The sequence below is a fragment of the Oxyura jamaicensis genome, chromosome 2, assembly GCF_011077185.1.
Source record: "Oxyura jamaicensis isolate SHBP4307 breed ruddy duck chromosome 2, BPBGC_Ojam_1.0, whole genome shotgun sequence".
NCBI lineage: Eukaryota > Metazoa > Chordata > Aves > Anseriformes > Anatidae > Oxyura > Oxyura jamaicensis.
Window position 1 is genome coordinate 132,668,239 of NC_048894.1, and position 27,471 is coordinate 132,695,709.

The 27,471-nt window shown below is 39.2% G+C and overlaps 1 protein-coding gene and 1 long non-coding RNA gene across 2 annotated transcripts; one reads left to right on the forward strand and one right to left on the reverse strand.

Annotated features, from left to right (window-relative positions):
* On the reverse strand, nucleotides 1–3,497 carry LOC118162461. Its single transcript, XR_004748462.1, has 2 exons — nucleotides 1,959–3,497; nucleotides 1–1,444 (listed from the first exon to the last, which is right to left on the reverse strand). It is a non-coding gene; the product is annotated as an uncharacterized LOC118162461 (long non-coding RNA).
* Nucleotides 2,983–27,044, forward strand: RIPK2 (receptor interacting serine/threonine kinase 2). Its single transcript, XM_035318589.1, has 12 exons — nucleotides 2,983–3,067; nucleotides 4,032–4,564; nucleotides 7,535–7,688; nucleotides 8,793–8,948; nucleotides 11,181–11,338; nucleotides 14,613–14,662; nucleotides 14,992–15,153; nucleotides 18,126–18,211; nucleotides 18,369–18,458; nucleotides 19,091–19,196; nucleotides 23,860–24,039; nucleotides 25,512–27,044. The coding sequence occupies exons 2-12, from the start codon at nucleotides 4,377–4,379 to the stop codon at nucleotides 25,835–25,837; spliced, it is 1,656 nt and encodes a 551-aa protein (XP_035174480.1). The 5' UTR covers nucleotides 2,983–3,067; nucleotides 4,032–4,376; the 3' UTR covers nucleotides 25,838–27,044.
* Nucleotides 27,045–27,471: the final 427 nt, after the last annotated feature.

The window sequence follows — 27,471 nt, forward strand, 5'->3', positions numbered from 1 at the left end:
TCAATACCAAACTCCTTTATTCCTTGTATGTGGGTAGTACAAAACATACAGAAATATTTTGAAGAGAAAACATTCCTTAAACAAACCTCTTATAAAACAAATATACATTCTCTTTTCATTTAAAAGCTTGTAAACACCACAAAAAGCAAGGACAAAGATGCTGCTATTACTGAATGAAAACACATTTTCTAAAGCATAATCCTTTATTCAACTCTAAATATACATATAAAATTCAGGATCTGTGAGTAGTTAAGAGAAAAATAGCATACATTCCTCAAATGTTTCAGGATACTAAATAGGTAATGAAGTCTGTCATACTTAAGTCCAATAGTCAAAATACAGTAAAGTTTAGTGACAGATATAACGGCGAAATACAGAAGTCTGTGTTCTGACTACTGCCACACTTCTCTGTTACTTCATATGCTCATCTAAATAGTTTTATCTAAGTGATACAGATTAGTGTACTTAAGATTAGCATTTTCCTGTCCTCAGGTGAGTCATATGCAATAAATCATGATAATGGATATTAAATGTTACATGTTCACAGAAAATTGCATTAGTGACCCAAGTAACTGTTCAATTATCTTCACAAGACATAGCTATTTCTGCTGTATGATTTTAATCATTTACCATTTACCTTTTTTTATTATTATTATTACCTTGCTTAAAATAGAGCAGCTTGCTATACAATCCTCCCCAGACTTTGTGGGCCAGATAGCAATTCCATTTTGCTGGCCCTACCATTTTAAATCCTGCCATAAAATCCTACTTGCAAAAACCCTGCCACTTAAATCCTGCCATTATCCTATTTGCAAAGTACCTGTAAATACCACCCAAAAAAAAGTCATTAAAAAACATAAACAACAACAACATAAAAAAGGAAGGTCAATACTTCTTAAATTCATGACAGAGAATTATGTTTATTAAAACACTAATCAAGGTATAAGGAAAATTATACTAAAAATACCCTTTTTGTTCTGGACCTTCACTTATCTCACTATCTATGTGGAAATTCCCATATGAAGAAGCAAGGCAGACCAAGGACTTCTTCAATATGCAAATGCTCAATGGGAATTAAAAACTCAAAGAAGAAACCAAGAGGCAGCTGCTTCTTTGCTCCACGGCCTAAATACTCTATAATTTAGAAACAGTATTTAACAAAAGCTTCAGTTGTATCAAAAACCTTATCTACCCTGAGAAGCCAATGTGAAGAAGCATCCTGTCTATAGCCATAGTGAAGGATTTTGAAACTTCTATTTCAGTATCATGGAGTCCTTTTTTATTATTGTGTCCATTAGATAACAAGCAATGGGAAAGGCACAGCTTGCTGCACCAGGTCATTTATCACCTGACACAATGAGACAGATGGTGAATTATGGATTACATCACCTCCTCATTCAAATGTGGCAGCAGCACTGTCAGAAACAGTGTAGACTTAATTAGGCTAAAAAAAAGTGTTATTGCATAAATAATGTATTAAAAGGTTATTATCATATATACTAGCAGTTGTTTTTATTAGCAGTTGTTTTATTATTTATGCATCTTCTTTATTGCCAACTGCACATTTTCAAATCACAGTTTAATGGGCTTGTGTTTGCTAAGGGCCTCTGCAATAACAAGTTAAGCTGTTCTGACAGCCAGCCCCAGGAACAGGAGTAAAACACCAGCCTACTTTTCTTCCCCAGTCCCATGCTCAGGACCTAAATTCTGACCTTCTTTATCCTAGGGTTGTTCAGACAGAAACAATAAAGTTAATTTACCCAGAACATTTACTTGCTTGCTGCTCTAGAACTTCCTACAGATTTAAATATTTCACATGATTCCAGCATACTGGAGTAGAAAATACCAGTGCTTACAGAGTGATGTGCTCAAGCTTCTTCTAGTGAGCACTGCATTCCACTAACATTTGATGGGAATACACAAATTGGACTGGCACAAGCAGCTTCAACATACATTACCTCGCGAAGTCCTGTCCCATTGCGCTTTTCTTCTCTAAGACCACGTGCTGGGTAAGTCCATTGCACACTCATTCGTCACTGATGGGAGTTGTACGTCCTGCACAAGCCAAGTCTGAGGTGCTGCTATGGTTGCATAAGCAGATATGTGGAGTTTTACATGAAAATGCTTATTTTCTCAATCTTGAGCATACTCAAAGAGTAGAAGCTACCTGGAGTCCACCATGCAGTTACTGATTACCCTTAAATCTGCTAAAGATTTTTCCTGGCAGTCACTTGGCATTTATTACAAAAATGGATTCTTGATTACATTTAGAGATACAAAAGGGATTAAAGTAAAATCAGTAGCAAGGGAAACAAAAAAGTTTACAATTTTTTACATATGATAAACTGCTGAAACAAGTTAGGTCTTGTATTGATTGAGAAAAACAATTATAAAGGTATTTCTCAAGAGTGGTTAAAACTGAGTGATTAAAAGGAAAATCAACTGCATGTATTGTGACTGAGCATAATGAAAGTCTTTCAGGCACAAGGCCATGTACTGATTTATGGTTGGAAACAGAAAGTCAACAGGTATTGTTACACAGCTTTCCTGTAAGCCACTACAACATAGATTCAAAGACAATTGCACTGTGAATCTAAAAATCAGGACACCACAGACAAAACTTCAATTGATCCACAATGTATTTGAGTTTTACAACCATTAACAGTTTCAGCAGAATTTCAAAGGAATGATTTAAAGATTTATTTTGGAATTACTTTGTATTTTAGCAGCAATTTATGCCACTTCACTTGAATGATGAAAATTTAAGCCAGTTATGATGTCATTTAAGTTATCTGATAACATGAATCTAAATTTACTAAAGGAAAATGAAGGGGTTTTCCAGAAGCAGCGATATTTTACTCTGATTTTTCCCTTGGTAGCCAGCCTCTCATTTTGGGAACTCCGAGTCACCAGTTTATCTTCTTCAAACTTCTGTTTTAGATTGTCAACAAAACAGGCAGCTCACCACAGTGCTACAGTCACAGAACGTGAATCACAAAGTTCCTCTTCCCCTTCCACCCTTACCGGCAAGTTTGTCTTCAAACTCTGACAAAATTCCTAAGGACCTGTAGAAAGCAGCAACTAGCTACTTACTCCGGTTACTCATCCTGTTTTCATATGATATCTTAAAAGTTTTGGTATAGTGATAATCATAATCTCTTCATGGGAAATACCATACGTATGGAGTTAAAAAAGGGTTTTGTAGCACATACTCACCGTGTATGTCCATGGCATGTTATTTTATTTAGGAAATAAAATCTTACGTAACAAAGCTGAAATAGGATGACAAATAGAACTACTGACATGGTAAATACAGAAAGGCGTGTATTTGTATCAATGGCTAAAAACTCAGTATTGCAAGCTTTGCACTGAAATTATACTTCTGTGTAATCATCTAGTGTGCCTGAAGGATACAGACCAAATGAAAGCTGAAAACAGGACACTTCAGGACTTGCTTTCTTTGCTTTTTGGCACAGGTTGCCCGGAGAAGCTGTGAATGCCCCATCCCTGGAAGCGTTCAAGGCCAAGCTGGATGGGGCTTTGGGAAACCTGGCCTGGAGGGAGATGTCCCTGCCCATGGCAGGGGGTTGAAAATAGGGGATCTTTAAGGTCCCTTCCAACCCAAGCTGTTCTGTGATTCTATAATTCTATGGGCTCTAGGCCTAAACAGAACTGAAAAATAATTGTCATGCCTCCAGCCACACGCTGTGACACATCACCCAATATCACAGCCCAAAAACTTGGCTTCTTTCCCTCATTCTCTGCTCCCTAGCCACTACGGGGTGAGAAGAGGGAAGGTGAAAGCCGCAAACAGCCCAAGATCCGTACACGTTAAGGCGAGGCACTGGCTCCGTTCACCTCTGCACGCCCTGTTTGGAAGCGTGGCTGTGAAACCGTCCCTCCTTTGTGGAAAGCCACAGAGTTCTAACTGAAATAAATCCCTTTTAACGAAAAACGTGACTCGGAGCCCGGGCCGTGCAGCACCTTCCCACTAACCCTCACGGCATGTTACCTCAAACCCATCGGCTGAGCAGGCAGCTCGGGCCGCGCGGGCAGGGCCGGCGATCGCTTTCTGGAAATTTCGGCAATGCCTCTCCTTGTACCGCCGCTGTCGCGATAAATCCCCGCGGGACAGCCGCGGAGGGGCCTGACGGCCGTCCTCGGGAAAGCCGCTCCTCGGCGGGTCCGGGGGCCGGCGGGGAGGCGGGCCGGGGTGTGGGGAGAGGCGGGGAAGGACGGCGAGACGAGCCGGGGCGGCCGGGCTGGGGCGCTGTGGGCTCCTCAAGCGCCCGGCCGACACACGGCGTGGCCGCCCTCGGCACCCCGGGGCCCTACGAGCAGCACGGAGCCGGCCCCGGCCCTGGAACCGGCCGAGGATGAGCGGCGGGGAGGGCGGCGGCCGGGCGGGCGCCATCAGCTGCTCCCTGCCCGCCGTCCCCTCCAGCAAGCTGCCCGACCTGCGCTTCCTCAGCCGCGGCGCCTACGGCACCGTGTCGGCCGCCCGGCACGCCGACTGGAGGGTCCCGGTGGCCCTCAAGTGCCTGCAGGGGCCGCTGCTGGACAGGTAGCGGGGCGGGCAGGGGGGTGCCGGGGGCTGGGGGGATCTGGGGAGGGTCCGGGGGGACATGGGGGGACAGGGGGAGCCGCCTCAGCCCGGGCGGTGGGGGGACGGGGGGCGGCCCCGCTGCTTCCCTCCCCGGGGTACTGAAGGGGGGTGGGGAGTGGTTTGCCCCAGGTCTCGCCGTGATTTTAAATATTAGGTTTACAGACCCCCACATACTGCTGGTTTTCACCAGTTCGTCAGCTGGTAGCGATCGCGTTCCCTTTTCCTGGGGGTCAGGTGGCAGCACGTTCATTGCCGAGCTGTCACCCCAGCAGCAGGGAGCAACTTTCCAGCCGCCTCTGCCTCCTTCGCTCTCTATAATGCCAATTTTTTTACCACATCAATGCTAGTTTGCCTCTCCTTAGGGTGTTGCCTCCTGTTTCGTCTATCGGTGTCTTTCATCTTTACTGCCTGAGTTTTCTTTGATCGGCTGTCAGGCAGATAGGCAGCTGAGACACGCGAGTGTGGACACGCGAGTGTGCGTTTGTGCTTCTGATCTTGCACGCTTAAGCCATCAGGACATGGGTGTAAAAACGTGTCAGCTGTTCCTCAGTTCACAAGTTTTTGGGGTTTGGTTTTCGGAAGTGTTACAAGCTAGCCCACAAGACTTCTAATCCTCTGACCCAATATGCTACTGTATAAAATAAGAGGTTAGATGGCTTAGAACAACTTACTCCCCAAGTGTGTGTAATACACAGGCTTCATCTCTGAAATGTTGCCTCGGTTATGTTTTTAAGCAGAAGCATTGTGTTGTTGTTAAGTTTACTGGTTTCATTTTCATTAATGTAAATGTCTTCTTAAATGCCTACAAATCAGAAATGCAGTATTTTGTTCTCTGAACTCACTTGGGAGAAACCAGTAAATGTTATTTTTAGCCTTGCTAGGATTTAGATCAGTGTGACATCTGACCTGTGAAAACTTGACAAAAAGGGCAATCAGGGTAATCAGAACAACTCAGTTAACAGCTATATACCATGCAAAGCTCAGAAATATTATCGGAATAACCAAAAGCTGCAGTAAATCTGCTCCGTGTCTCTGCAGCAAGTAAGTTGTGGGTTGTACTGTAGGCAATATAACATACCATCCTGAAAAACCTGCTGTGAAAACGGAAGGCTGAAGAGTTGACGGTGCAGTTAATCCTTCCAACCAGGAAGCCTGTGCTGTGTATCGCAGAATTTGGTGTGCGACCTGCCCAACAGCAAGGCAGCCTGGGAGCCGCTGTGGGCTCCTGCTGGTTTAGGCGTTGCTCAATGCCCCTCTGGTGTGGAGCAGGCAAAGGTGAAGTGACTTACAGGCGCAGGAATAAACCTCCGTGTGTTGCAACTCGTTTCCCGGTTACAGCAGAATCCCATGCAGATGTGCCTCGTGGTCTGGGAAAACCCCTAATTTTTCTGAAACCTAGTTTTTACTAGAGAGAGGGAGGGAGCTGTGCATCTTGTCCCATGCTTTTCCTGAAGACTGCCTTTTTACATTGATCACTACCTAGAGTTTCCCAAAATAGAAGCTTTTTTCCATCTCAAAAACAGGGACCAACAACTAGCCTTAATTTAACATACCACTAAATCCTAACTTTTGCTGTCATAAAAGCAGCAGGCTTTAGTTCTCTAGGCTTCCCTTTTTCCGCATATACTCTGAAGGCCTTTTCTTTGCAAGGGTTACTTCTACACTGAGCAGTCCACATCCCTCTGGACCCATCAGCCTGTGCTCTGAGCTGGATGGACACAAGGCAGCTCTCACCTGGGAGCTGTATCACCAGGTCGATACAGCGCTGTGCTGAGTCCTGATGGACATGGACTTGGCTTGGATGCCACCTTGCCCCAGCACAGCCATACAGCTGCTGAATCAGGCTGGCTCACATCCAAAGGCTCAGTCTTAGAGGTGCTGTGAAAATCCCATATTTGGTTATCCTACACATGTACCTGTACCTGTATCAGTCCCGATTGGTGTAAAATCTAAATCTTTTTTTTTTCTCTTAGACTCCTTCATGGTCTGAGTATCCTCACTATGGGATGTTTGACATATATGCTTTTTGAGTTATAATATACCATTTGAGATATAGTATGATTTGAAATATACAGCATGCAAAAAAAATCTTCCATTTGGGGGAATAGAAGCATACTTATTTTTTAATATAACTTTGACTTCACATACCATATGCTGCAAGGTCTGAAGTTGAAAAAATGTATTGAATTCACACTTATGAAGAGGTTTGACAATAACAAAGGGCATTCACACCACCAAATTCAGGTGCCCGTAACAATTCAGGTGTTGGTCTCTCTCTGCTGCCTGTGCAATCAAAGTTTTTTGTTTGTTTGTTTTGTTTTGTTTTTGTTTTCTAGAGGGCAATTCAAAGCAGGAGCCCAGTTTGAACAAACAATTGACATGAAAACATAACAGCTGGTCCATCCTTTTCCTTCAGAAGGTGAAGGTGTATCCCTTTAACCAATAATATCTTAGTGCACACCAGCGTCTTCTACGTTAAAATACTGGAAAAATGTGAGATAAGTATTCAGATCCACTCTGTAGGAGATAAATAGTGGGCCACAGTGGACACTCGCTGTTTGAAGATGGACAGTAAAACAGGACAGGTATAGTTGGTGGTTGCTGTTCTGGTTGCTCAGGATGGTGCTCGTTGGAGTTCTGACGGTATCCTTATTTACTGGAAACATGGATGAAATGTTTTGTGGAAATAGAGATACTTGTGTAGAACAGCAAAAGTAGAGAAGTCGTTTGGTATTTGCAGATTCTGAGTCGTCTTATAGCAAGCATCTTGTTATCAAAGCACGATGTGGTAGGAAAAAATACTGAAAGGTGGTAGTGCTGCATATAGATACGTAATTTTTTAAACAGAATAGTGTGAACCTTACATTTGCTTAGAGTTTCCTAATAGTATGGTAACCTTTGCTTTCTTTTATTTTCTTTTTATTTAAGTGATAGAAACCACCTTCTAAAAGAAGCAGAGATATTGCACAAAGCGAGGTTTAGTTACATTCTGCCAATTTTGGGAATTTGCAATGAGCCTGAATTTCTTGGGATAGTAACGGAGTACATGACTAATGGATCACTAAATGACCTTTTACATGGGGTAAGTGTACTCAAAGTTATTAAATTGTCCTTGGTTGTTTTAAATAGACTGTGATTTCCATACTTAAGGGAAGTAGTGTAGTGAAGTTTATTATTAGTAATACTTCAAATTAAAGGACAGTCACTGGTAGTTTATGTTGCTCAGATGAACTTCCTGTACCCCCAAAGGGTGACCAAGCTCAGTAGACTTTACTTGTAATGCACTTTTTCCTGTAATGCTGTAGTCCATAACAGGCTAAATGATAAATTATTGTGTACAATCATGTTTAACATCTCTGTTGTTCTGTAATTAGAAGCTGAAATACTTGTGTTTACTTTAATCTGGCTTTCAGAGCTGCTGGCAGTGTAAATATCACAAAAAGGTGACTTTGTTTCTTTAATTTGAAACTTTATTAATATAGATATATATATGGAAGTCAAGTATTGCTAATCTAAACAAATACAGATATTTTTATCAGGTCTTACTCTAGGCCTAAGTTCACCTGTGCTGAACTCTCAGCTGCTGCAATTAGGTTGGTCCTAGGTAATGTAAAGCTGCTGTAGCTGTGTATCAATAGCACTGCAGTCTCTTCTGTAGTTTCTCGTAAATGAAGTTGTGTTAAGGTAACTTTTAAGATTTGAGTTTCCCTGCTTTTTTGTTGTTGTACCTACATTTCTAAAAGTAGTGTTTTGTGGTTAGTTTCACCACAGCTTTTTTTTTCTTTTTTTTCTTTCCCCAGTGTCAGTGGCAGGTATGATTCGTGTCTTTCTTTGTGCAGTACTCATAGACCATGGTTTACAGGCTTCGTGTAGTTCATCTGTAACTCGTATTTCCATATGAGTAATTATGAGTAATATTGTAAATGTCCTAGATACAAACTATGTATAGCTGTCATGAACTGTATGAATGTTAGGGGATTGGAAGTATAACATCATAATATGCATGAATAATAGTTATGTATTTGTTTTAACAGCTACCCAGTATCAATGTGCAGTTAATGTAATATATCTTTTAAAAGATTACTGCTTGTCCAACTCACTTTCTTATTATTATGAAAACCTTTGTGTTATCTTGTCAGATCAGAACAAAGGATTATATTCTGGTTTTGTGGTTTTATTTTGGCAGAAAGATATGTATCCCGACGTTCCCTGGTGCCTGAGATACCGCATTCTTTATGAAATTGCTTTGGGAGTAAACTATTTGCACAACATGAATCCTCCTTTGCTGCACCATGACTTGAAAACCCAGAATATTTTGCTGGATGATGAGTTTCATGTCAAGGTAAAGTTATTTAATTATTAGGTTTCTCAGCATCCAGAATGAGCCAAAGTGTTTAATTACTGTAGAGGGAGAAGAGTGGGGTTGTGGCCACGCAGAAGGGACATAGCTGTATGCCAGATGTTTGCTTTTTATCTTTGCAGACAGAACTTACAAATTCTTTGGAAAGCTCTATTTTGTTCAAGTGTGGATTTCTGATCCATCTAAACAAAGACCAGAACTCCAGAATGTGGGCTGCTTCTGCTATAGCAGTGTTACTCAATAGTGGTGACACTTTCTGATGATAACCTCCCACGGGTAGCTATGTCTGGCCCTTTTTGAGTAGAAAATAGAAAGTTTTCCTATCTGAGATGCTCAGGCAAGTTAGTTCTAGAGGTCAGAAAAAACAAACACTAATGTTAACACCATTGGATGCTTATCATTCAATATGCACGTTTATTCTGTTAGTATAGTATGAGAACATGTAAAACATAACTTCAAAATTTGAACATGCTGAGATGGCTCTTTCAAAGCTGCTAGAACAAGCAAATATACATGAAGAAGTAATGAGTTTAAAACTTTAATTCTGTCTTTTTCAGATCATGGTAATGATATTTGAAAAGAGATTTAAAATACTTCTGACAAAATGTTAGGTGATTCTATAATTGCAAGAGGTCTTTTGTTAATGAAAATAACAAAAATTTAAGCTGTTTTCCCTTCAGATGCTCTATTTTTTACGTCGGTGGAATGAACTACTCGTATACACGAGAAATAAGAGAGATCTTACACCTAATTTAATCTTGAATGGCTACTGCTTCAGTTAATGTGAGGTGAATCTTCCTGTCGGTCATTTGAGCAAAGATCAAAGATGCAGTGCTGATTTCTTCTTTCTCTCTTGCAAAGACATTTTCTGTGGCAGCAAGGCAGCTTACACAGCATTCCCTTTGCTCACGCCCTCAGCAGCTCATACCTCCTCCCACTCAGCTGTGCCAGTGTCACCATCTCTAGAGCTTCCTGATAAACCTGACTGGGAACTGGCCCAAGTAATCCACACTTTTGTTTTTTTATAATCTAGCAGCATTGGTGCAGTCTGGTTCACTGCCTGGCCACATATAAACAGTTGCTTTGCTAGAATAATTGGAAGGAAGGTTTTTGGGGCTGAAGCACGATTCTCTAATTTAGGACAGCTGGCAGGAATTACAAGGAAGGAAATCACATGTGCTAAATAGGAAAAGTATTGTATGTGTATAAAAGCAACACCATTCATAGAGTGCTTCCAACTGTATCAGATCAACTGAGTGAACAAGATAACCTGACCTGTAACAGCAAGGAAAGCTTCAGTGTATGAGTTGTAAAGAAAACAAGGGTATTGTTTATACTCTCCAGAAAGCTTATTTCTATTACGGTAATTGCTCACACAGTCATCTCTGAAAATTATTTTTCTCTGATACAAATGCTGGGCAAGTCCAGAGCTCTTGTGTCTACATACATCTCTTTCTCCCTTGTATCCTGGACACTGCAGCACCACCAGCAAGCTTATTCTTCTGGCTGTGCATCTCCCTGCCTGTAACCTGGTCTGACATCCTGCTCCTGCCTGGTGGATGTCTGGGAATGTTAACTAAGTCGGATAATTCTTGATGTAGATGTACTGTAAACTCTGTAGGAAGGGGCAAGGAGACTGTTTTGGGATGGCCTCAGAGGTCACAATAAATAGAATATTTGGTGACTTCTTGCAGCGCAGAATTTCAGATTACCAAATTTTTTAATCTGAGATTAATGCTTCATAGTTTTGGGGATGAGGTGGACTGTCCTAAAATTCTTTTGTAAGAGCAATTGTCCCGGGATATGTGCAGGCTAAATTCCATAGAGGTATTACGATCTTTATTAATTTTGTGCATGCTAGACAGCCAGTGAGCTAGAAATGCTCAGTGTCTTTTGGTTTGCTTATTTTCCATGAAATAAAGTGATTTTCGTATAGGACAGGCTTCTACCATAGATTCCCCAGCCACAGAGTATGTGAATCCATCGTTAAAAGAACAACAGGACAAGGCAGTGCTGTAGGAATAGTGTGAGTCATGAACTGGGAATGTTTTCTGCACTGGAGCGGGTGTTTCCTGTTGTTAAGACAACCACATACTTTTTATGTGTCGGGTTAAGGATTTTAAACAAGCTGTTCTTTCAGGTGTATTTGAGGAATTTGTAACAAGGGTTAACCGATAAATCCAGTTCTTAGAACAGCTGCTCTGTCCTTTCCAGATTGCAGATTTTGGCATGTCAAAATGGCGTGTCATATCCATGTCGCAATCACGCAGCGAAACTTCCTTGCCAGAAGGAGGGACCATCATCTACATGCCACCTGAAGATTACAATCCCAGTCAGAAAACCCGGGCAAGTGTGAAACACGATATCTACAGGTAATTTGTGCTGTCCTCACGGGGGCTTTGCAATCTGAATCAAATCCGAGTTGCTGAAATTAGGCTTTAACATGTTTTCAGCAATTTTTCAACATTATTGAAAATAATAAGAGTCTAAGCAAAATGAATCAGGAAAAAAAGAATCAATTGGTAGCTGGAGTTGTTGATCGCCCGTTTCTCTAGGAAACACTGTGAGAAGTGTAATACTTCAAGGCTTAAACTAGAACTGTGAAAAGAGACAGAGGAGACTGGTTCCTTTGAATGAGAGTGTATACATACAGGGAATGTAGGGAGGAAAAAAATGTTCACTCCGTTACCTTGATTCACACGCCTTTGTAATTTGTGTGTATCAATTAACATAATGGCAGAATGTACTGGGAGGGAAGAAGAAAAATGATTTTTTTTAAAGGAGTTAGAAAAAACAGGGTAATGGGGTTGGAGGAAGTGTAGAGATCTCCTGTCTCTCACTATCTCCAAATAGAGACCTACTTAAGGTGTAGCTTACTTTATGTATGTTCAGGTAGATTTGCTTCAGTCAGTTCTGAGTTACAGTGCTGAGTGGTGGCTGCCTGTATAAGAACAGAAATGGCTTTGAGGATATTAGAGTTATGATCAGCTAATTTGAAGAGGTTCACAGAGCTCAGAGGTTATTTGAGCAATTGTGGAGGGAATTATCATACATGGATGGAGATTTAGGAGGTATGAAGAGGCCTATCACTATGACAGTCCATCTGTGTTGCACTTTACCATCTTTAGTTTCAGCTATCTGTGACAGGGTTGTGTTTTGGTGGAAGATAAATCAGCCTCAGAGGGACTTACTGACATCCAGAGAGACCATTATTTCTTTAAATTATCCCTTTACTCTTGAGGAGCACACAAAGTTCTTTGACATTCTGCTTTCCTCACCCTTTGAGGAGAAGTTATAGATGAGGCAGACATTGAAAAGGAACACCAATGTATTGTGGAGGAAGAAGTAGCAATGTGAAGTTACCTACTCTGGCTTCTGATTTTAGAGGATTTGAAAGTACGGATTGTGTATTAATGAGTGATTGGGGATGAGGAAGCTAAATGTTAGGAAAAAAGTTGCATGCAGAAAAATTACAAATGAGTGGGAGAAAATAAGAGATAAAAGGTAAAGAGATCTTAGAAAACTGTTAAATCAAGAAGGAAAGGGAGATTGAGGAGAGAGCAAGTAAGAAAGCATAGTGAAAACAGATGGAAGTTCAAGGCTGGAAAATCTGAAGGTAAAGAGTCGGTGAAGGAAATGACCACCAGAAATATCACACGCAAAGACCTGTGCCCAGGGTCAGAAGGAAGTGCTGTGAAGCAGAAATAAGAAAGGAGAACATAAATACGGTAAAGGGAGTATCAGCAAGAAGTGGTATGCTGTGGTGTTACAGAACAGAGAGAATAATCTTTAATTATAGAGAGATTCCAAATTGAATGAAAGGCTGGGTGTCTGATTAATAGACTACAGCGGATAAAACTTAGGTGAGATAGCAAAGTGAATTTGTGATCTTTCTGAAGAAACAAATTGCTTAAACAAAAAGCATCCAAGCAGTATTAACTTTCACAAGTAATAATTTGCCATGCCAAATAAATCAGCCTGCATGCATTTCTCAGGAATGCATCAAAAGCAGTCTTTCTGACAAGGAGGACTGTTCTTATTACAAGTTATTGAAATTATTATTAAAATTGAAAACAAAGCACTTCGAATGGAATAAGTAGTTAGGAAAGCTTAGTTTGAATGATTGATTTTAAGCTTCAGCTATTTCATTCTTAATTTTTTTTTTAATTTTTGCCTGGCTGGCAGTTGTTAAATTTTTATAATATTTCAAGGAAGGTAAGTGTAGCCTGCATGCAAAATTTGGTACTTTTTGGTGATCTAGGAAGATATTATCTTTGTGTGAAGTTATTTCAGTAGTTAAAAAGAATGTTTACTCAAGAAAAACATAATTCTTTGCATTGTATCATTTTTTTCTTATCTTTTTTGTAAAGTGGCTTCATGGAAATTGGATTATTTTTTAAAAAAATATTAAACTTTACAATTTCAGATCTACAATTTTTTTAAATAAATGTTTAAAATCAATTTTTAAACATGATTAGAAACTGGTTGAGAAGGTAGCTTTATAAGGATGTATGGCACTGGAAATGATACTCTTGAGCAAAAATACTTGCTGTTTACTCACTTCAGGCTTAGAACTACTAGATTTATTCCTCATGCCAAGTTCCTATTCTTATACAGAAAAGCCAGATTTGTTTTCTTTCCAGTATTTTTATTTTTTCATTTGCTTTATCTGCATTGATTTTTTTTATATAAAACTTAAGCCGGTGTTGCACTTAAAGAAGTTTGTAACTTAAATTACATTATTTAGAATTACCTTTATACTAATATGTCCTGCTGACTGAAGAGAGTGACTAGTCTACTAAAAATGGAGCAGATTTGTATGCACTGGGCCACTTCCATTCCTGTTGATGTGAATGGAAAAGAATGTCACTGATTTGAGTGAGCAGATGTGTGTTCCGTCTGTTGGCTGTTATTCTTCACAGAATGGCTGAGGCTGGCAGGGACCCTCTGGAGGCATCAGGTCCAACCCCCTGCTCAAGCACAGCCACCCAGACAGAGCTGCTTGCCCAGGACCACATTCAGGTGGCTTCTAAAGGTCTCCAAGGAGACTCCACAGCCTCTCTGGGCAAGCTCCTCCCAAAAGTCTATTTTGTAAAGTGCATGTAAAAGTGACATCTCTTCTTGCAGAGATGATTGCATAACGTGAAAGTATACGTGTCTGTGGGAGAAACCAGGGTATGTCTCCTGGTGCAAGTCAGTATCTTACCAGACTCTTGAGTTTGTGTCAGGATAGGTGTGGTGAGAGCCATCCTGTCTGCTGCATCCTGCTCCCTGTGGGGACATCGGAGTGGCCATCAGGACCGGGGAAGCATCATACTGCTGAAGTTAGATTTGCATGCTGAGATTTACACTGCGCATATGTAATTCACAACATGGAGCAGAGCTAATACAGATTTGGAAGAGGAGCTTATATGCCCTGTAGCATTCCTGTACTTGCAAAATATTGACTCATTCCAGCTGAAGTCATTGATTAAAATTCCTGCTAGTTTGCATAGGTTTAGGGTGTCATTCTATTTATCAGCAGGCAGACCAGTTTGTGCCATGCAGGGTCATTTTAGTGAAACATTTCTAATAAAATAAGCTGAGTACATTGTTTTATCAATGTCAGCAATCTAATATCTTCTATACTTCTTACACTTTAAACAGTTATGCAATTATTATGTGGGAAGTGATGTCAAGGAAACAGCCATTTGAAGGTAAGGCCATCTTTTCCTGTAATTTATTTTTCTGGCCTTGTGTAAAGGCTAAACCTGATACCTGGGTGCTTAAGCATTTTACAGGTTACTTTGTAATAATCCAGTTTGTAAGCATGTTGAAGAATTGAGTTTCTTCTCAGATTAGGCTCTCCTTTTGTTGTTTTTCAAATTGGTGTTGATTAATAAATTCAAAATACTTTTGTTTAAAAAAAAATAGCCTTATTTTGGTGAACTGTAAATATTATGGCTGAAATCTAAACTGTCCCTCCTATAGTAAGCTATTTATGTTGCATATATTTCTAATGAATGCATGATGTCTATTTTGACAGAAGTTATAAACCCCTTGCAGATAATGTATAGTGTGTCACAAGGACAGCGACTAGACTTAAGTGAAGAAAGTTTATCAATGGACATTCCTCATCGAGCTTTCGTTATCAGATTGATAGTAAGTGGATGGGCACAAAACCCGGATGAAAGACCATCATTCTTAAGTAAGTTTATCTTGAGTAAAGAGGAAATGTTTTTAAATTGGCAGATTTCTGTCTCACATGGTACTAACAGAGCAATAGTTATAGTCTCAAGAGGGAAATAGTAAAGATGACAAAAGATGCATCTGCACAGTCAGGTTGCATGTGATAAGATACTTGTGTGCTTCCATTATGCCTATAAACTAATTTGTGAATGGAGTTACGTGTGCGATAAAATTGAGTTGTTAGTTGGAGTCTCCTGCATTTGCTGTCTCTAATTTCCCTGTAGGAAAAAGTAGCATGGTTTATTACTTGGGCTTCTTTTTTTTTCAGTTTATTTTGAAGGGAAGACTTCCTTTTAATTTTTTATTCACAGGAAGTGGGGGGAGGAGGTAAAAAATAGTATGAATGCTGTGGGATTTGTAAGCCAGCCTGCAAACATACCATTGCTCATTAGATGAGCTGTAGTGACTTCACCTTATGTTTGCATGTATAAATCTTTTTTCACTGGGACTTTATCTTTGATTGTTCCACCTCCCAGATTCAGAAGGAGCAGGTTGATGCCACACATGTAACGTTCTCTTTTCATATTTCCTTTGTTTAGCTTTTTGCCCATGAGATTAATTATAGATACTTGCAGCCTTTCTACAGCAAATCACAGAATTTAGAGCCTAAGACTGAAGAGCAAGCTTGCAAAGATTAGAGTGGCATGGTATACGAACTGAAGAAGTTTTACTTTGTTTAATTTGAGTGTGCTTTAAGATGTCCCTCCCTACTCCTTTTGAAAATGCAATCCTAATTATGTAGGGAACGCTGGATCACCGTGGAGAGAAAAAGGAAATACAATATGAGAGTTACTAAAAGTATTCATTCAAGTGTAAAACAGTGCAGAGAGCTTTGGATTAAGCAGTCCTTTATTTTGAGTTTCTCACTGCTTAGGTTGGAAATGCAACGGCTCCTACCTGAAATACCAATTTTTATTTTTTTATTTTTATTTTATTTTACAAGTAGGACAGCAATCTTAATGTTTTACCTGAAGATTTGATGAACAGAAGTTTGTTATTTTTAAAGCCTTTATAGGCACAATACATTTTAATTGGAAAGTATTAGAAAATTGCTGTTCAGACAGCTCAAAAAGAAATGTCCATAACTTCACTTTTATGGATCAGTTTGGCTGAAAAAAAAAAAATGGACACACAGCCAAACAGATTGAGCATCTTTATTTTCAAAGTTTGCGTTCCAAAATGAATTACGTGTCCTCTTTAGAACCATTTTTGCTTTTGCATTAAGAACATTATGAAAGGTTAGTTCATTTTGGTGTGAGTCTGGTTTGTATGATTTTAAATTGTGGATTTTTTTTTCCAACTAAATAAACCAATTTATAATATTTTCTAAAATCAGAAAGAACAGATAAATCATACCATTTACGCAGATATTCTTGCTTTCCTCTGTCACATGCCCAAAATAAAATAGCAGCCAATGTCTGTGGTCACACAAAAGTGATAATTACCTAGGATATGACTACAGTGTGAGCTGTCTTTGGCTCTGTTATTAGTGCAGTGCCGGTAGTAAGATGGTCTTTGAAGGAAACATGCATTGCTTTTCCTCTACTTTACTATCATAAAAAGAAAGAGGAAGTTACAAAACTGTTGCAAAATTAAGGGAAGTAAAGCTCACTGATTGGGAAATTTTGCAATTACCATAAAACGGGAAAAAAAAAACATACCCAAACCCTACTTTTTAAAATAAACTTTAAATAGAAAAGCTTGGTTAACCTCACTGTTCCCCATATAAAGAAGGGACAAGGATTTATTGTCATGTTTCTGCACAGATCTGTAATTCTGTTGATTCTGCAGTCTTGAAACCTGCAGTTTAATTAAAATCAATAAAAATTAACAATCCTAGTACCTCAGTGCAGAAAATGGCATGCCAAACCTCTAGACTCTGTGTTAGCTGATGCAAGAGAACAAGAATCCCGCTACTGAATTAATGTCTTGAAGCTGCCAGTGAAAAAAAAGTTAATGGGGGAGGAGTGTGGTAAAACTATAATAAGAATAAAAATACATTAATAAGAATGCAGTGTAATGGATTTCTGGTACAGTAAATGGGTTTTGCTGAATCAGTGGAGTTTATAGAAATGCAGTAGTTGTTACGTGCTGTCATCCTTTGCTGACATTTTGTTATACTTGCCCAGTCTCAAAAGAGATGTTTGTATAATAGTCATCCTCAAATCTGAAATACTTGGTTTCACAAATCTTTCAGCGTTGAAAGGCAAGGGAGCATTGCACATGTTGTCACTTGCTTATTGAATTGTCATGTGGCTCCCTATGCAGACAGATGATGTTAGCTTCTATGATTCACTGCCTTTGAGCATGCCGATTATCATTTGGATTCACTGGATGTGGTAGGTCAGTGCTTTGACTATCACAATTTCCTCTGGTCTTCCATCACAGCATCTCTTCTGGATATTTCTGTGGAGTTCTGTTGCTTGATTTTATTCCCCCCCCCCCCCCTCATAATTCTTTGCACCACTACTGGAATGGGAGTAGAACAACACATTCTGAAGTATTGCACCTTTTAGTCCCATTTAGCAGATCAAGCTTGTTGGGTCTGTCTTGAAATCACAGAATCATCTAGCTTGGAAAAGATCTCCAAGATCACCTAGTCCAACCTCTGACCTAACACTAACAAGTCCTCCACTAAACCATATCACTAAGCTCTAAACAGCAAATCCATCAATCTGTCCATTCCAGGAATGCAAGACTTGGAGTCTGACATAGTCCTGGATCCAGGCTGCTGAGGTGGCCAAATCAGAATTGGTTTTAGTGATGCAAAACTGTTCTAACAGGTGAAAGCAAGAAACTTCTGTTTAGTATCATGAGTAGTTTGGTAGGTATTAATAATAAAAATTTGTTTTGCAAATATAAGGAAGTAGTTTTAGCAATATGAAGACTTCCACATTAAATCATTCAACAAATCCTTGTTTCTTTGTTTAGAGTGTTTAATAGACCTTGAACCAGTCCTGAGAACGTTTGATGAAATAGCTATGCTGGAAGCAGTAATTCTCTTAAAGAGATCAAAGGTAAGTAGCTTTTGTTGCAGTCGTGAGTTGGTAAAATAAATTGGCAACTTCTGCTTTTCTTTGCTAAACAAAATACAATGTCCTTTATTATTCAACTAGTCCTGTACCAGGCTTAAACAGATCAGAAATTTAATATAAGTAAAAACATCTCTTTCAGTTGCGGTATGAATCACAATGTATTCACAAGAGTGGAAAGAAAACAGATGTGGAGAAAACATCTCTAAATATACCTCTGAATCCCCAAGAGGTAAATATTTTGCATGTTGAATTTGGACCTTCCCTGGTATGTCAACATCATTAAAAATCCTGAGAGCTTCGAAGGCAGATATCTTAGTAAGGGGGGATAGTTTTGCAGTTTACTTTCTTGTGCAGTCAGGAAAGGTATAAAATGCATTGGCTGAGCTGGGGTGCAGCATGTGCACAGCCATATAAGTGAAGATAGGAAAGGCTCAATAAGCAGAAATAAGAAAGGTACATTTGGTATATCCTCAAACTGTGGAAAAGGCATATGCTCCAGGAGGAATCCAGCACACAGTGTCTGCAAGTGATTGGCTTCTGCTTCCTTACACCTCTGTGCAGCTTGCTTACATAGGGTCATATGGATTTGTTTGTAAGTTTTGGTCCTTAGTGCTGCTTCTTTTGATTCTTACTAATAGTTAAATTCATATACAAAATTGCTGTCTGCTCTGGAAAAACACAAGTATCAGGATTACATATATTTCTTTTGTCTTAGTGTATTCTAATTGTGCTGTCTACTGAGTATTTGGAAAATAAGGAAAAGACCGTGATGGGGAGGTATCATTGCATCTTTTTATTTGTTTAATGTGCATTTATTTATTAAATGTATTAATTGTCATTATATAACTGGAATCATTTCAGGAAACATGTTCTGCCTCCATACACTGTGATGCACTTCCCCTTCGAAGCATCTCTCCAGATATGTCAAGACTCAAGTCTATTCCCAAGTGTAATATCCTCTCATCAGGTAGATACTCTTGACTTCATATAAATCTAGTTAGCCATCACGGCTTTATGCTCCCTTTGTGATGTTGAATTTGCATAGGAGATCATTGGATATATTTATGTCAGAAAAGAGATGTGTTTTATTGCTGTCAACTTAGTACTCTGGCTGAGAAACTAATGTATTTTAGCTCTGATTTTATGTTCCTGTCACTTGACAAATCCTCACAGCACTGGTTTTCCTTTTCAGGGCCATGAGTGCAGCAATAGCATAAGCTTGTCTCTTCATCTTGGCAGTTGAGTTAATAATTTGTGAAGTACTTCTAAATATAAAAAGGCTAAATATTGTGACGTGCTGAGTAAACTGAAAGTTTCTAATACAGCCCAACCTCTGGATCACTTCTCATTCAGCGAAATGGCTTCATTAAAGAGATTGGCTTGCAAATGTGTCTGCACATATCTTTTGTATTAATACCTCTGCCCAATAAAAGTTGGCAAAATTCCTAGGCAAAACTCGGTTTTGAGGTTTTGCTGACATCAGAAGCCAGAAAAAAGCTCCGGGACTCAGATGGAATAGCAATACATTATGAAATTAAAACTGCATTTAAGTTTTGAAAGAATATAAACTTACATTGCAAAACAATGGGGCATCCTTTGACCATTGGTATGAAAGCAGACAATTAACTGTACTGCTATAGAGCATCAAAAAGTGTGCTTGGACACTGCAAAACTGCAGATATTCTACCAAGACGCATGTCCCTTAGTGCCATGTCTATAAGTCTCTTAAATACCTTCAGGAATGGGGACTCCACCACTTCCCTGGGCAGCCTACTTCAATGCTTGACCATAATGGTAAATATCAGCACTTGTTGCTGCTGGGCTTTGTTCAAAACTGCCAATTTTTCCTGTGGAGATCATTGACTATGGTACAATTAAACTGACTGATCAGTTGGTGTTCCTTTATAGAGTTACTGCTTAGATGTTGCTGTGTGTGTAGAGAAACTGTAATGCCTGTGTCTACAAAACCCCTATTTTCTAACAGCAATTAGAATCAATGGAATTGTGACAATGGCTGTTCAAACCCAATGTATTTTGATAGAGCAACTTGAGGCCATTCCCTCTAGTTCTATCACTAGTTACCTGTGAGAAGAGGCCGACCCCCAGGTAGTTGCAGAGAGCAATAAGGTCTCCCCTGAGCCTCCTTTTCTCCAGGCTAAACAACCCCAGATCCCTCAGCCTCTCCTCATAGGACTTGTGTTCCAGGCCCTTCACCAGCTTTGCAGCCCTTCTCTGGACATGTTCCAGGGCCTCCATGTCCTTCTTGTACTGAGGGGCCCAAGATTGAACACAGTACTTGAAATGCAGCCTCACCAGAGCTGAGTACAAGGAGACAATCACCTTCCTGGTCCTGCTGGCTACACTACTCCTGATAAAAGCCAGGATGTTGTTGGCCTTGGCCACCTGGGCACACTGCTGGCTCATGTTCAGGTGAGCATGTTAACTCCAAATCTAAGCAGGTCTTGCTTTTATTTCATTCAAGGAATTCATCTATTTTTCTAGGATTCTACTGAGCGTGTTTGGCAACATGGTATTTCTTCCTTTCAGGAATGAGGTTTTATGTTGCAGTTGATGAATGTGCCCACATATATAAAAAGGATGTTAAGGTACTTGAAAACATCCAGAGAAGGGCAACAAAGCTTGTATGAGGGCTGGAAAGCAAGTCCTTTGAGGAGAGGCTGAGGACACTTGAGTTTTTTAGTCTGGAGAAAAGGAGGCCAAAATGTGATCTCATTGCTCTCTGCAACTTCCTGAGGAAGGAAAGTGGAGAGTGAAAGGGGCTGCCGGTCTCTTCTCTCTGTGAGCCAATGACAGGATGAGTGATAAAGGCACAAAGCTGCACCAGAGGAAGGTTGAGAGTGGTTCAAATTAAAAATAAATGTGTTTACCTTGAGGGTGGTCAAAAACTGAAACAGGATTCCTAGAGGGGTGCTTGATACCCCATACCTGTCAGTGTCCAAGAGATATTTGGACAATGTCTTCATTCATGTGCTTTAACTTTTAGTTAGCCTTGAAGTGGTCTATCAGTTGGACTTGATGATCTTTGAAGGTCCCTTCCAAGTGGGGCCTTTTCTATATTCTAGAATTGTATCATGCCTTCAAACCATACATCTATATAAATGGATACTGATGGGAGCAGCATCTCATTTTATGACTTGCTTCTGCAGTGGTATATTCTGAAAAGGAAATTATTTTCCCATCTACAACTTTTTAGTCACTCTTAGAGTTTGAAGATCTATCTGTACATCAGTGAAGTTTAGTACTGTGTCTACAAAGTACCTCCTGGGCCATCAAGTTCATTCTTTCATAACTGCAGGCATTCATTTCATAGAACCAATCAAGCTGCCAGTAAAAGTGTATGTTATTACTTTGTCCAATAGCCTTTTTTCTAGTCAGCTAATACACATTTGTTCTTGAGTATTACTTTAGGTTTAAGTAGTTCTTTCCCTCTTTTCCCATTTTACTTCCCCTGTAGAGAGTAATCTCCTACTACACTTTGTTTTATTAGATAAACAGGATAGACGCTTTTGAAGTCCTTTTGTAAAATGAAATACTTCATTATTGTTGTATCCTGCTAGTCCTTTCTGTGCATCTTCTAACTTAAATTGCTGAACTAAGGCAGCTACTAGACCTCTGTACTTAATATTGTGAAAGAGGTATAACAACTGTTTTCTGTCTGAAATAAAACCTTTGCTTAATATATCTTAGAATTTCTTTTCTCACATTATACTTTGTTAGAGAATAATTTACCATTTTTTTCCCTCATGTCAATTGCAAATCACCAGGCCCTGCCTGAAGATAGATCTCATATTTTGTGCTACTGAATTTCCACTTCTTTTACTTATGTGTCCAGTAGGTTCTTTCTGAATAATCTGGGTTAGCCTGTTCTTTCTGAATAACATTGGCAAACGTCATTAGCTTGTTTCTTTTTTTTTATGCTATGGTCGCTAGTCAGGGTCAGTTCTATGAACTGGTACAGTTCATAGAATCACAGAATTGAAGGGGTTGGAAGTGACCTCGAGAGATCATTGGGTCCAACCCCTCCGCCAAAGCAGATTCCCTGGAGCAGGTTGCCCAGGTAAGCGTCCAGACAGGCCTTGAATATCTCCAGAGAAGGAGACTCCACAGCCTCCCTGGGCAGCCTGTTCCAGTGCTCTGTCACCCTCATTGTGAAGAAGTTCTTTTGCATGTTGGTGTGGAGCTTCCTGTGCTCTATTTTGTGGCCATTACCCCTTGTCCTGTCCCTACAAACCACTGAAAAGAGGTTGGGCAAATCCCCCTGTCTCCCACACCTCAGGTATTTATACACATTGATGAGATCCCCTCTCAGTCTTCTTTTCTCCAGGCTGAACAGACCCAGGACTCTCAGCCTGTCTTCACAGGGAAGATGCTCCAGGCCCCGTATCATCTTTGTGGCCCTCTGCTTGGACTTTACAGTTCCAGTAGTTTTGTCTCTACTGTTATTAGAGATCTGTGTGTGCTTAGAGATCTAGAACAGTCTAGCCCTGCAGAACTTTTTAAAATCCTTTTCTAAAGCTTTTTTCTCACACCAGTTCTCTCCTTATAATTTCTCATTCATGCACAGATAGTATCGCATCACAGTACATAGTTCTGCCCTGCTTACTTTCTTTGCCTTTTACAAAATAAAACACTAGCTACTATGAATTCTAGTCCATTTAGAATCATGAGTTTTAGTTCTGTTTAAATAATTAGTGTGATTTTTTCACATTTTCCTATTCCTGCTCTTTACAGTGACAGGTCAACATTCCCATCTAAGCATACACCTTCAGAATCCCACATTCGTCATGTACCCGTAAATCCCAAATCGTGCATGGAGCGACATCTTATTGTCACTAAATGCTCTCCTGAATTCTTATCTCAGTATCTCTGTTTCTTAGTTAACATTGACAAAGCTCTTAATCAAGTGAGACTGTGAAAGTCTGTAATGAAAACTATGTACAGAATTGGGTATATACCCTGTCATTTGTTTCTGATCAGCTGTTTATCTCTTCTCTCCAACTGCCACTTTTGTATCCATAATCATCTTTTTTCTGCTATTAAAATCCTGAAAGTAGAAACTATTATGTTGCCCATCTGATAAAAATCCTTCTTTCCCTTTTTTCACAAAGTTTACACAAAGCTTTCTTGATATCATATGCTGTTTCATCAGACTACCAAAATCTTCCATTCACATCCCACTGAATGTCTTCATTGGTCTTCATGTTCTTTACCTCCACCTGAATCATTTTTAATCTTTCCACCTTTGTTACACTACCAAACTTCATAAAAACAAATTAGCTTTCATGCTGACTCACACCTCTTTGGAAACACTTCAGGAATTATTCTGTTCTTCTAGTCCCCACATCAAATTTCTGTCCATCAGAGCTTTGACAGTTCGCATTTATTCTGTGTTCTTTTAAAATAAAACAAGATCCCCCAAAAACACAGTCAAGCCCTGGTAAAAGACAAGGGAGAGAAATGTGCTGAGAAGCTGAGTTGAAGGCATAGTGTGCTGTATTTGAAATGATGTTAGGTTGTTTACAATTTGTGTTACAAAATTGCTCTAAATGTGGTATTTTACAAGCATAATGAATGTTTTTTTTTTTTTTTTCTTTTTCTTTTTTCCTAAGATGGAGATTCTGGTAGTCTACACTCTCTCAGCTGTCAGAGCATGGATGAAAATCTCTCCGTAACTCAAAGTGCCAAACTTTTTGTGCATCCGTACAGTTATCTTCCCTTGTCAGACAAGAGTGTTTCAGTTCCCTCAAATTCTTCATCATCTGTGCTGCGGACATCACCAATTCCTTCAGGTATAGAAATACTGATTTAATTCCAAGTCCCGTAGTAAGTGTCCTAATATGGAATATATGCACGTATGAATTGGAAACTGGAACTGTTGTTCATCTGTAAAATGCAAACAAAGCATGCTGCAAAGAATGCAAGTGAGTCTGTCATTGTAGCCTTCTATTACAGAATAAGTAAGTAAAGATAATGTAAATTGTGGCATAGTAGGTGTACCTGTAGTTCCTAGCTTTTTTCCTCTAATTTTAAGCAAACTTACTTCCTGCTGCCTTGGGAGCATTCTCTTTACTAATGTTATTTCTCCTTTCCCCTACTGCTGTAGCAGTGCTTCAATCCAGCAGAATATGGAAAAAAAAATAAAAAATGTTAGCTAGCTATTCCAATAATGTGGAATTTTATAAATATCTAACGCTTCATCCCCCTGCTGAAACTTATAGTTGCTGATAAAGTTCTATATTGAAATTTGAAGTGCTTTTTTGAGGCCATCTAAATACATCCAAATCTTGACAATTCTATAATTCAGTTTTAAATGCCTCATACTTCTAGCAGTCTGTCATGACATAAACTATTTCCTATAAATTTGCTTCAAATGGAGCTTATAACTTCTCATGAGAAGTGGCACGTACTTTGTTTCATGAAGCCTTTTCCTCTGTGAAACTAGAGGAAAGGAATAGGTATGAGAGGTGGTCTGAATTCACAGACAGATGTGGGGAGGGCATTTATCAACATAGGGGTTCTCATCCATATAGCACTAAGAGTAACTGCGATTACTATGGGCACTTGAGACTGGAAAACACATTGACTGAGACTGTGAGTGGGTTATCTGGAAGCATTCACTTAAAAATTACTTTCTGAGAGACAATTGGAAAATGTCAAGAGAAGGGGCAAAGCTTTTTTCAGCCTTCTGCACAGAATCTTGGATCCACTGTGGTGGGGTACTCCTGGGAATATGAGGATCTGTAGCTTTTATTGTATAAATCCTCAACTTGAGGAATATGTTCTGGAAGCTATACAGGCTTTTTTTCTGTACACTTCCCAGGGGTATTTTTATTGAAGCTAAGTTAGCACCTCTCTCTTTTTATTACCAAGTTGGGTCAAACACTAGAATAGTTTAAGTCTATAGAAGTTCCATTTTTGGAGATGCTCAAAATTCACCCAGAGGAGGTCCTGAGACACCTGACTTATCTTTGGATAGCTTTGAGAACATTAGACCAGGTGAGGGTTCCTTCCAACTTAAATTATTCTGTGATTTGGAATAAAAATTGTATTCTAACCAGCAAGTTTGGCAACTATCACAACATTTTAAATGTGGCATGTAAGATAATAATCAAGTGAATATCTGACCAAAAAAAGAAAAGAAAACTTTCTACCAGCTCTTTCTCAGCTCATTCTTTGTTTTATGGCACTATTTATTAACAAGAAGTGTTAAAATATTAAATCTTTTTTTCTTTTTTTTTTTTTTAATCCTCCTTGATCTCAGATTTTGTTTTGGAAACAATGCAACAGAATGTAGCTCATCAATGGATCCAAAGTAAAAGAGAAGAAATTATTGATCAGATGACCGAAGCATGTTTGAATCAGTCACTGGATGCTCTTCTATCACGATTTTTACTCATGAAAGAAGACTATGAACTTATAAGCACCAAACCTACAAGGACATCAAAAGTCCGACAACTACTCGATACCTCAGATAGCCACGGAGAGGAATTTGCCAGAATTATAATACAAAAGTTGAAAGACAACAAACAGCTAGGACTTCAACCTTATCCAGACATTGTATCTAATTCTATAAGACTGCATCTTTAATTATGTTTGGTTTTTTTGAAGCCCTGTGAATATTTCTTAATACACAACCATTGTTTCTATTTAGAAGTTTTATATCTGTACTTCTTTGTCTTTACTACACCTTTGTAGAGTTTTGGAAAGACACTAGACTTTTCATCTAGTCTGCATTTGGTGAGTTACCAATTGAATCAGTTGGAAGTGCAGCCAGAAAGCCAAACACTCGACACTTGTTGACTGAATTCATACAAGTATTTTGTTTATATGTGACAAAGTAAAATCATTAAATGATCCCTGTTTTACATATTTCATGCTTATACATACAGTATTTTGTGGTTATACATAGCTTTTCCTATCATTGCGCAGGACTGAGACAACTTAGCTTGGTATTAGTTGTCTTCCCTTCATCTGATCTTTCCTGTAGATGGGGAAAAAAAACTAGGTGCTCTATTTTCAAGCTTGTATGCTGAATTTGTAAATAAATCTCCTTCTTCCAGCTATACTGAGTATTCCTCCCAAGATACCTGTGAGGAGTGGCAGGTGGGTAGAATTTTACATTGTATTTTCACAGGATTTCTATTATTGTTTTGTTTTCCCTATTTTGTTGCCAGGGTACTTCAGACCACTGCATAAGAAGAATGTGAATCAAAAGAGGTGCCCCAGGGCAAGGAAGACCTTGTGCTGATCATCATTGTGCTAAGAATTGATACTCTAGAAAGGGTGGAGCTCTAACCTTATATTATTTGGTTACACCTCCTTGAATTCCTCTTGAAATTAGAGTATGATAAGATAGTCCAGCTTATACAAGGGAGCCCTCAGTGAAAACCTCTCATGGTTTTGTGTACATACTTCTTGTTCATGCTGCTGGATCAGATTTCTGATTCAATTTTATTTTTCATATTTACATGATGAGCAGTAGTTTGGTTCTGTACAAAGACTAAACATGTACTGCACTGGCAGGCTGGAAGTAACGTGTGTGAGCCTCTCCAGTGTGGCAGCAGAAGCAAAGTGCTCAGCTGTTGAGGGGAAATACGCTACCCTGAGCTGCCTTACCCCTTCTCTGGACAACATCTCTGCTAACCTTTTATGTCTCAAGGATGGTGCTAACATGTTGAGACACAAGTGGGGCAACCTGAGAGCAAATGTTATGTGTTGGTTTTATTATTTATTTATTTAAAACTTATTATTTTGGTGGTTTTAAATCCTGTAAAATAAAATGAATTTGCCAGAACACAGCACAGGCAAATGATTTTTACGGGCACTAATAAATAATTTCAAATACTGTCACTACTATAAAATCTGGGAAAATCCAAGCTTCTGGTGCAATAAAGCTGAAATCTACCTCTACTGCATCATAAAAAAAGAACAGATAAATGAGAAGTCCTGAATGACGGCTGTCTGTAAACTGATGGAGGTTTGAGGTCTGCTCCATTTCAGTATGATTCAAGCCTCAGTGTTTTCAACATTATTGGCTGCCATTAACTTAGTTTTTTTTTTTTCAATATTTATCTTAGCTTACTTTGTGAAGTTAATCACAAGAGTGTGATGTATAAATTACTGGATGGAAAAGAGGCTTTGCAATTTTTTAAGTAAGTTTTTGGCATAAACTGGGAGTTCACATTTTATCATGCTTCCTTCTGAAGACTATAAAATTCTAG

Coding starts and splice junctions, on each gene's coding strand:
- RIPK2 (XM_035318589.1), top strand. CDS start 4,377: ATGAGCGGCGGGGAGGGCGGCGGCCGGGCGGGCGCCATCAGCTGCTCC. Junction 18,212..18,368: donor TTCTCTTAAAGAGATCAAAG/GTAAGTAGCTTT, acceptor CATCTCTTTCAG/TTGCGGTATGAATCACAATG. Junction 19,197..23,859: donor GTGTAATATCCTCTCATCAG/GTAGATACTCTT, acceptor TTTTTTCCTAAG/ATGGAGATTCTGGTAGTCTA.